The 11,161-nt window shown below is 41.8% G+C and overlaps 1 protein-coding gene across 1 annotated transcript; it reads left to right on the top strand.

Moving 5' to 3' along the window:
* Positions 1-531: 531 nt before the first annotated feature.
* TDRD6 (tudor domain containing 6) lies at positions 532-9,706 on the top strand (the record flags this gene model as incomplete). Its single annotated transcript, XM_084257495.1, has 3 exons — positions 532-6,556; positions 7,998-8,122; positions 9,426-9,706. The coding sequence occupies 3 exons, from the start codon at positions 532-534 to the stop codon at positions 9,519-9,521; spliced, it is 6,246 nt and encodes a 2,081-aa protein (XP_084113621.1). The 3' UTR covers positions 9,522-9,706.
* Between the last annotated feature and the right edge of the window lie 1,455 nt (positions 9,707-11,161).

Raw genomic sequence — 11,161 nt, 5'->3', positions numbered from 1 at the left:
GAGGACAGCCCAGCTGGAGTAAATTGCATGAAAGTAACAACCTCCTGCTCTTTTCTTCCCCCAAACCCTTTGCTGGGCCTCACCCTGCAGCCTCCAGAGTCCAACAGCTCAGAGAAACAGGCGGCTCCCAATTTTGCCACCTCTTACCTCCCTGAGAGGCCCCTGAGAACCCCAAAACCCCTCCTGACCGCAAGTCGTCCCTGCCCTGGTCCGTGCACGGACCACCGCGGGGGCCGCGGGCGGTGAGACCCCGACGCGGGCCGGGCCCGCCGCCCGCGGCCGGAAGCGAGACGCCACGCGCCGGAGATACCTGCGCGGCGGCGCAACCGTGGCGGTTGGTGGGGCCCGGGGCTTACCAGTCAGCGCGAGTTCCCAGCCTGGCGGCGGGGCCCAAGCCGAGGGCGCGGCGCCCGGAGCGGCATCCGTCGCTTGGCCCTTGAGCCTGGGTGTGCGGGACTCTCCGCAGCAGGTGGGGGCGCGGCGGGGCCGGACGCGAGGCCCGGGCAGCTCAGCGAGCCGAGGCCGCCCGCGATGTGCTCGACGCCCAGCCTGCCGGCGCCCGGGGCCTCGCTGGCCCTGCGGGTGTCCTTCGTGGACGTGCATCCGGAGGTGATCCCCGTGCAGCTCTGGGGGCTGGTGGGCGAGCGGCGGGAGGAGTACGTGCGGCTGAGCCTGGAGATCCAGGAAGCGGCGGCCACGCGGGGCCCATGGGCGCTGGGCGGCGCCTCGGCCTCGCCCGGAGAGCTGTGCCTGGTGCAGGTGGGGCTCATGTGGCACCGCTGCCGCGTGGTCAGCCGGCAGGCGCAGGAGAGCCGCGTCTTCCTGCTGGACGAGGGCCGCACCATCACGGCCGGCGCCGGCTCCCTGGCGCCCGGGCGCGGGGAGTTCTTCCACCTGCCCTCCGAGGTGCTGGGCTGCGTGCTGGCGGGGCTGGTGCCGGCGGGCGGGGGCGAGCCCCAGCACTGGCCGTCCAGCGCGGTGGACTTCCTCAGCAGCCTGCAGGGCAAGGAGGTGCACGGGCGGGTCCTGGATGTGCTGCTCCTCCATCGCCTGGTCCTCCTGGAGGTGCCCAGCCTGTTCCAGCAGATGCAGGAGCTCGGCCTGGCCCGGCAGGTGCCTGACAGCCTTTTCCGCTCGCTGCTCAAGCGCTCCCTCGAGACCACCACGGCTGGCTTGGGCCCCGGGACTCCGGTGCTCCCGCGAGTCCCTCCCAAGCAAGAGCCGCCGAGCCTGGATTTCTTCTACCCCCAGCTGCAACTAGGCGTGACGGAGCCCGTGGTGGTCACCCAGGTGTGCCACCCGCACCGCATCCATTGCCAGCTCCGCAGCCTCTCGCAGGAGATCCGCCGCCTCTCCGAGAGCATGGCCCAGGTGTACCGGGCTTCCACCAGGACCAGCGATGACAGCTCGGCTGGCGCCACCTGGGAGGAGCGGGAGGAGAGCCCAGACAAGCCGGGCTCTCCGTGTGCATCCTGTGGGTTGGATGGACATTGGTACAGGGCGCTCTTGCTGGAGACTTTTCGGCCCCAGCGCTGTGCCCAGGTGCTGCACGTAGACTACGGAAGGAAGGAGCTAGTGAGTTGCAGTAGCCTGCGCTACCTGCTGCCGGAGTATTTCCGGATGCCGGTGGTCACCTACCCTTGCGCTTTGTATGGACTCTGGGACGGTGGGAGAGGCTGGTCTCGGTCACAGGTCGGTGACCTGAAGGCACTGATACTGGGCCAGGCAGTGAATGCGAAGATTGAATTTTACTGTTCCTTTGAGCATGTGTATTACGTCACTCTGTATGGAGAAGATGGAATTAACCTTAATTGTGTGTTTGGAGTACAGTCCTGTTGCTTGGCTGACCGATTCCTTCAGAGCCAGGGGGTAGAGGAAGAGGAAGAGGAGGAAGAACCAGACACTGCTCTTCAGTCTCAGTCTCCTGCTGAAGAAGTGGATGAAGAGATTTCACTCCCAGCCTTAAGATCTATCAGATTAAAGATGAACGCCTTCTATGATGCCCAGGTAGAGTTTGTCAAAAGTCCTTCTGAGTTTTGGATTAGGTTGAGGAAACACAATGGCACCTTCAGCAAGTTGATGAGGAGAATGTGCAGTTTCTATTCCTCTGCCTCTAAGCTGGATGGTGTCGTTTTGAAACCTGAACCTGATGACCTTTGTTGTGTCAAATGGAAAGAAAATGGCTATTTCCGAGCAATAGTCACCCGATTAGATGACAGGAGTGTGGATGTATTCTTGGTTGACCGAGGCAATTCGGAAAATGTGGACTGGTATGATGTGAGGATGCTGCTTCCCCAGTTCAGGCGGCTCCCAATCCTGGCTCTGCGGTGCACCCTCGCTGACATTTGGCCTTTGGGGAAAATTTGGAGCCAGGAGGCAATTACCTTTTTTAAAAAGACTGTGCTCCACAAGGAATTAGTTATCCATGTCCTCGATAAGCAGGATAATCAATTTGTTATTGAGATTCTTGATGAATCAAGAACTGGGGAAGAAAACATTAGCAAGGTCATTGCTCAAGCTGGGTATGCCAAGTATCAGGAATTTGACACAAAGGAAAATGTTCCCCTAATTCCCCACTCCCACTCACCAGGGAGTGCTTCAAATCAGTTTACTTCAGAGAATAACAAAGTTGCTTCTGCCAAGAAGGTAGAAGTAGAACAGAAAGTCAAGAGAGAGAATAAAACTACATCTGTTTCAGAAGCGTTGACTGACACAACAGCTGTTCCAAATGTTTCAGCTGGACTAGCTATGCAGGAAAAAGAAAAACGAGCATTGGTGTATTCTCCTCTTGTACAGAATTTCTTAGAAGTGAAGCCAGGCTCTAGCAAAGAAGAGTTAGAAGTTGGAAGTACCGTGGAAGTCAGAGTGTCTTATGTTGAAAACCCTAGCTGTTTCTGGTGCCAGCTAGCCAAAAATATGCCAGGATTTAGAACTCTGATGTCTAATATTCAGGACTATTGTATGCACACAGCTACCCCTTACCAAGGAACGACCCCTGCTTGTCTGGCAAAGCGGACAGTAAATGAAAAGTGGTCCAGAGCTCTGATTGTTGGGCCACAATCATCAGAGCATGTCCAGGTAACATTTGTAGATTATGGAGACAAAGATAAGGTATCTGTGAAGGATATTTATTCAATCAGTGAAGAGTTTCTCACAGTAAAGGCTCAGGCTTTTAGGTGCAGTCTTTACAATTTAATTCAACCAACTGGTCAGGATCCCTTGGTTTGGGATGAGAAGGCAATAAAAGCTTTTAATGAATTTATAGATAATGCAAAGGGAAGCAATCTACAATTAAAATGCACAATATTTGCTTTGGCTTCAATACATGGTGAAGAATTGTTTAATATTGTGGATTTGCTAACACCCTTTCAGAGTGTGTGCTATTTGCTGGTAGAAAAGAGACTTGCACGACCAGTAAAACTGCAGAAGCCTCTGGAGTCCTCTGTTCAGCTACGTTCTTACTACTATTCTACACATGACATGAAAATTGGAAGTGAAGAATCAGTGTATATAACACACATTGATGACCCTTGGACATTTTATTGCCAACTGGGAAGAAATGCACATATTTTAGGGCAGTTGTCATGCAGCATTGCGCAGCTCAGTAAAGTTTTGCTGAATTTACAAAAGAGTACTTTGATCCCTGGAAACTTATGTCTTGCCAAGTATACTGATGGCAACTGGTATAGGGGGACAATAATAGAAAAAGAACCAAATAACATCTTCTTTGTTGATTTTGGGAACATTTATGTGGTAACAAATGATGATCTGCTTCCAATCCCTAGTGATGCCTATGATGTCTTACTTTTGCCCATGCAAGCTGTTAAGTGTTCGTTATCTGATATTCCTGATCAGATACCAGAAGAAATCACAGCATGGTTTAAGGAGACAGTCTTAGATAAATCATTGAAGGCTTTGGTCGTAGCAAAAGATCCAGATGGGAGACTGATTATAGAACTGTATGATGATAGTGTTCAAATTAATGCTAATATTAATGAGAAGTTAGAGCTACTTGGTTACAAAAGTGAGACAAGAAAAAAAGAGGAAAGTAAAGTACTCCAGTCAACAACTGACATTCTTGAAATAAAGAGGGAAAACATAAAGTTGTCACCCACAAAGTATTTAAGTAAATCAGTAGGGAACAAATTACACAGTATGGCAGTCTTGGAAGAATTACACAGCCCTAAGATCAGATCAGCATGTAAAGAACTCAAACTTTTACAGAGTTCAACAAAGGCAGACTTACACTCTCAATATAAGGACTCTGTTGAAAATAAAAATAATCAATTGTTTCCATTAGCAGAAAAGAAAGAAGGTTTTGCTGATCTGCCTTTGAAAGCCACAAAATTAGAAGCCACTCTTGCAGAGAGAAAAGTAGGAGACATACATAATACAGATTTGCCTCTAAATTTTTCTAAGTTCCCTCAGAAAACTATAGTTCCCGGCTTTAAAACAACTGTATATGTTTCTCACATAAATGATCTTTCAGACTTTTATGTTCAACTTACAGAAGATGAAGCTGAAATCAATCATCTTTCAGAGAGATTAAACGATGTTCGAACAAAGCCCGAATATTATACAGGTCCAGCTTTGCAAAAAGGAGATGTAATATGTGCCACTTTTCCAGATGATAATTTGTGGTATCGTGCTGTGATCAAAGAACAACAATCCAATGGCCTTCTCTCTGTCCAATTTATAGATTATGGCAATGTTTCCATAATTCATACTAACAAGATAGGTAAGCTTGACCTTATAAACGCACAGTTACCAGGTCTGGCCATTCACTGTTCCTTACGGGGACTTTGGGCTCCTGAGATTTTAAACTCGAAGGAAATAATGCATTACTTTTCCAGAAGGACAGATGAGGCTCAAATAAGATGTGAATTTGTTAAATTTCAAGATAGATGGGAAGTTATTCTTACAGATGAACACGGGGTCATAGCAGAAGATATGATTAACACATATGCTTTCAGTGAAACATCTCAAGTAGGACTTTCTACCCATATAAGTCAAGGTTCCAGTTCAAAACCTGCCAACAAAACAGACCTTGACACGTCAGTATTTCTTCACTGGTATAACCCAAAGATGAAGATGGTCAGAGCTTATGCCACTGTGATAGATGGACCTGAATATTTTTGGTGTCAGTTTGCTGATACTGAGAAACTTCACTATTTAGAAGCACAAGTACAAACTGCTGGAGAACAAGTAACAGATTTGAGAAGTCACATCTCATGTCCTCGCATTGGAGATCCTTGCATAGTGAGGTATCGAGAAGATGGACATTATTATAGGGCACTTATCACCAACATTTGTGAAGACTATCTTGTATCTGTCAGGCTCGTGGACTTTGGAAATGTTGAAGACTGTGTGGACCCAAAAGCACTCTGGAACATTCCTCCTGGACTTTTGGTTGTTCCTATGCAAGCCTTCCCATGTTGCCTCTCAGGATTTAATATTTCAGAAGGTGCATGCCCACAAGAGGGAAATGACTATTTTTATGAAATAGTAACTGAAGATGTGTTGGAGATAACAATACTGGAGGTCAAACGGGATGTTTGTGACATCCCTTTAGCAATTGTTGACTTAAAAAGCAAAGGCGAAAGTATTAATGAGAAAATGAAGAAATATTCTAAGATGGCTAACAGCGGTCTGCTCTATGAAAAAAGCCCCACGCTAATGGGGTCCCCCAGTCATGATGTTGGACTTAAGAAACCAATTACTAAAGCTGGACATGAGAAAACACTCTATGTAGAACCAGAGACAGATGAGCTCTCTGAAAGAATTAGAAAGGATTTAAACATGATTGAAACTAAACTAAGTAAATTGTATGACCCTGATGCTGATAACATTTTTGAAGTTTTTGAAAATCCGTGCATGGATAAAATTGGTACTCAGGTACTGGAAGGTAAAATGGAATGCCAGTTGGTTGATAACACAAAGTTTGACGATGAAAACCTACTTACAGGATTTAACACACGATTGCCACACATGAGTGAAACAAAGGAGATATTAGAACTTAATTCACTTGAGCTGCCACTTTCTCCTGATGATGAATCAAAAGAATTCTTGGAACTAGAATCCATTGAGTTACAGCATTCTCTAGTCGGTGATGAAGAGAAACAAGAGTTAAGTCTGGTGCCACCGCCTCAAGACTGTGACACAGAAGCAGCGCTGCGGCCATTTACAGTGCCGCTTCCACTCAGTTGTGAAGCAGAGAAACAGCCGCAACTCGAATTACCTACAGCCCCGCTGTGTCTAGAAGACAAAGTAAGCTATCTTTCTTTACAAGTTAATCAGAAAGACCAGGAATCCATGGGAACTGAGGACCCAAGGAAGGCTAGTTGTGTGGAGTGTTTTGATGACCAGCATAGGTTACCATTGCATCTACACGGAAAGAATTGTGATACCAAAATGCATGTTGAAATGAATATATATAAACAAGCATTGACAGATTATAAACCCAGAGATGTCATGTCATCATTGACTTCATTGTTCCCTGAAGAAGAATCCAGAGAGGGGAGGAAAACGGATAATGCTTTACCAGATCGTGTCTCAGGTATGTGAATTTTTTGTAACATGAATTTGATTGGTTGATGATATCATAAAAGTTTCAGGTATACAGCATTATAATCTGACATTTTTATCAACTACATAAAGATTTCTTTCACTTCTATTTGAATTTAACTTAGTAGCTCTCAAAATTACATACTTGTACATCTTAAAGAAGAGACAATATTTATATGATTTTTAAAAATTATGTTTTTGGGGAAAAGATTAACGCCTGGGAAGTTAGTTAGATTTGGATTTTATGAAAGTTATCTTTAATGTGGGGAAATTGAATTGTGAAATCAATGTTAAATAATACTTTATATGCTGGGTGAAATGCTGAATTATTAATTGTGTGTTTAAAAATAGAATGCTTTAAGTCTGCCTCCAGAGAATAATCACATTTAAAATGTGAAGACATCACCTTTAAAATCAAAAAATTATATTTTTTGGTAAGACTAAAAACATGCAGTGTTTCTTTGCTAAGCACTACTATGAAGATGAATTTGTGCTCTAGATCACGTTAATATGTTCAAATTTAACTTATTTGACTCATGTATGTATCTTGTAATTCATTTAGAAATGAATTTCACTTCTAAGTTTTTAGAAATACTTTGCCAACAATCAGACGTAGATAACCTAGAATTAACCAAAAAAGTTAACAACCATTAACTTTGTTAAAATTTATTTTTATTGCTATTTTCTTGACTACCAAGAAGACAGCCTTCGGGGTGTTTTAAGTATCAGTGTTAGACTTTGAAATGTCCATTTTTATATTGTTAAATTTAAATCATTGTGCAAAAAATAGGAAAAAGTAGAGTATGAAGAATGGAAATTATCTTAACCTAGAACCAAGCAATGACCACTGTTCCCACTGTGGTAGTCTTCCTTCTTGTTAGCCTTCTCCCTTCATATGTACGTCTATTTACGTAGTTTTAAAAACTAAACACAGATTGTACACTCGTACAGTGTTGAACCCTATATTTTGATGCCTTAAATAGACTTTCAAACTGTTTTAATTCTGTGGCATACCCTAATTTTTAGTCCTCATTGTCACAGCTTAATCAGTAATTGCTTTGTGTTACTAATGTCTGCTCACTTACAATATGATGCTTCCCTCTAGCAGTGGCTGTTGTAACCCTAGACCACACCACAGATGGCAAGAACCAGCTTTGCTAGTAATTTCAATGTTAGAAATCATATTCTCATCCTTAGAAATCATATTATTCCATGGTGACATTTATAGAGGAAAGATGGAATCAAGAAAAATAGAAATATTGTGCCAATGTGCTAATTCCATGATATTAATTATATAGAAATATAATAGGGATCTATAGGAATATAGGATTATATAGGAATAGTAAATGTGGATTAGTAAATGCTTTGCTTATCTATATAAGATTAAGGAACTTAATGGTATGCATTGAGTCTTACTCTTTTCATAGTGACAGCTCAACCAGAGAACATCTACATCTTGAAGGGATTTACTGTTGGATCCAAATGTGTTGTGTGGTCAAGTCTAAGAAATACATGGTCTAAATGTGAGATTTTGGAAATAGCTGAAGAAGGCACAAGGGTAAGTAAAGGTGAAATACTTTATCAGAAAATGTATTTACAGACTGTTAAGGAAATTTTACCAAACATTTATCAGACTGGAAAATGCAGTAGAACAGATGTTTGCTTATTTCCCCCTGGTAATTTGATGCAGTACAAAAAAAAAATCATTTTAAAAGTCCATATAAAGTTATTCTAGCAAGAAATTATCCTACACCCTTTTATATCCCTTAACAATGAGATCCTTTCAATCACTATATTTCACACTTCCTACTTATGTCTTATTTGAAGCTTTTTATACCTAATACCATTGCTTTAGTTATACCCCTCATTTCACAACCTAATTATTCTAGTAACTTTCTATTTAGTTTAATTCTTCTACTCTTTCTTCAGTTGATTCCCCCCCACACACACACACACACACTGCCAATGGGAAGTTTGTCATATACAAATCTGACTACATCATTCCTGTTTGTAAAACTTCTTGGGAACTTCCAGTTGATTATTTTTCTCCTATTTGAAAACCACCTATATCAAAGTCACCTGCTGTTTTTCTTAAGTTGTAGATTCCTGGACTTTGCCCTTGCTGGCTGATTTTGAATTCTGAGAATAGCACCAGTATGGTACTTATAGCTTTAACATTTGAGGACCAGCGGCCTAGAATCGAAAAGTACTAAAGACTGTTACTGTGGCAAAAGAGGTCCCCCAAACTGGAGCATCTGTGTACCTCATCAGCCTTAGGGCTTACTCTTTATGTTTTTTAAATTTATATTACATGGGCATCAAACTGTTTGATTTCTCTCAGACATACTATTCTGCTTAGGTTTTTTGATATGTTTAAGAATGCAGTTCAATTTGCCTGATTGCCAGAATCCATCCCTTTCCCAAACTGATTAATTTCCACTTATCTTTAAAAGGTTGCTTTAGCCATTGCCTCTTCCAGGAAACATTCACAAAGTTATTTTTCAAATCTCTCTATTTTCTTACCTCCTGCCCCCCAAAATAAATTTTATACCTATATAATATTCCTCTACACCCTATAGCAGAAATCTGTACTCGTTGCATTTTATCTGTCTAGAGTTCTGTTTCTATACTAAATTTTAAACTTTTTGACATCTAAATTTTGTCCATTTGATCTCTAAGAATAGATATTCAATATATGTTTTTAGAACTGAAGCATTATTGAGTTGGTACCAGATTGAAGTTTAATAAAATCATTTATATTGATTTTTAAGTATTTAATTTTAAAAGTATTGTCATGGTACATAAACTACAGTTTTTGGAAATGGACAGATTTTTATCAAATCTTCTGTATTCTCTTCTAGGTTTTGAACCTTTCGGATGGTATGGAGGAGATAGTGAAACCTGAGAATGTCTGGAATGGCATACCCAAATTAGATAAGAGTCCATCTGAGGTATAGAATTATACAAATTGTAATTAATGAGATCATTGTCCTTCATTTTGAAAAGTGGCTTAAACTATTTTCAAAGCCCTTGTCTTTTAAGATAATGTAGAAAAATAGTAATACTGTAACAACAGCAACAAAAACTAACAAAATCAGCGTTTCTGGCCTTTTTGCCAAGTATCCCTTTGCATGAAATCTACTTATTAATGTGTTACTAAATGATTTTCATTCTGCGATTTAAAATTGAAAGTTGCTTCATATTCATGACCTTCATAATATAAATATCTGATGCAGAAAATGTGGGGAACCACTATTGAAAGCTGTATGGAGGATCCTCAAGCTACTAATAGTGGAGCTACTATATGACCCAGCAATTCCGCTCTTATGAATAAACACAAAGTTCACAAAAACGCCAATTCACAAGGAAACCTTCAATCCTATGTTTATTGCAGCGCTATTAACAATAGCTAAGATATGGAAACAATGAAAATGCCCCAAAACAGACTAGATAAAGAAGATATGATACATATGCACAATGGAATATTAGTAAGCAATCAAAAAAGATAAACTCATGTTATTTGCAGCAACCTGAATAGAGCTAGAAGGGATTACATTCAGTGAAATAAGTTAGCAGGAAAAATAAAAATATTGCATGGTTTCACTTATTGTGTTGTAAGACTTTGGATCCTATTAAAGTCTTCTGAAAAATATTAAAGTTTTTGTTATTTAGCAGGTGATCAAACTCATCAGGTTTATACCAAAAATTCTCTCTCTGCTCCTGTGATTGGTGGTTCCAGTGTCAGTTTAGTTTTCAAAGCTTTTGCTGGGTCGTTTAGATGTGTCCAGGACAGAAGTCACTCAGGAGTTGATCTGTGACTTAAGCAGTGGTCTGGACATAGTGGACATTAAAGACTTTGCTATGCTTACTTAGTAGTTCTGTTCTTCATATACATAGTTCAGGGGTGACCTTGGGGTTTATATCAGTTCACCTACAGTATTTGGGGCTCAAATTTTCTAATTCCTTTTTTTGCTGAGATTTCCTCCACACTTTCTGGCTCCCAGGATCCTCTTTTATATAGCCTGGAGTGGCCCCTTTTTCTGACTCTCTCATCAGAAAGAATGGTCTCCCTGGTTTCCTTCTGTGTGTTGCTGTAGTTCTGCTTGATTGAGCTGCTTTGGAGAGAAGCAGATACAGAAAAGAGAGGAAAACATAACCTTTCCTCCCGCCCACACTCTTTAGATAACAAAGCATCTTTGTCCTGGTTCCATTGCTCAGTTTTTTTATTAACTCATTTCTCCTGGTGTTGGACATGTGGTCATTTGACATTTTTGCAATGAAAAAATCACCAGCCATCTTTCTTCACCTTTTATTAATTCCATTTGTGTTTACTTATCAAAAATAACAACCTGCTTTCCTTACATTGGCTCAGTTGTCTACTTAAACTTTCTTTTACATTCTGATCACTTCCATCCATTAATTTTCAAAAATCTGCAGCCAAATGCGTAGATACAAACATGATTCAATTTGAATAAACCACCCTTTGCCCAAGTAGAGGAGAACCATTTCAGGCAATTTAAAGTGAACATAAAACAATTTAGACACAGCTACATCTGGCTTTAACTAAGCAAGTTAGCAAACATAAGAAATCTGCATA

Source organism: Talpa europaea, assembly GCF_964194135.1.
Source record: "Talpa europaea genome assembly, chromosome: 2".
Taxonomy (NCBI): domain Eukaryota; kingdom Metazoa; phylum Chordata; class Mammalia; order Eulipotyphla; family Talpidae; genus Talpa; species Talpa europaea.
The sequence above is the reverse complement of the archived record's forward strand: the minus strand, read 5'-3'. Positions and strand labels throughout refer to the sequence as shown.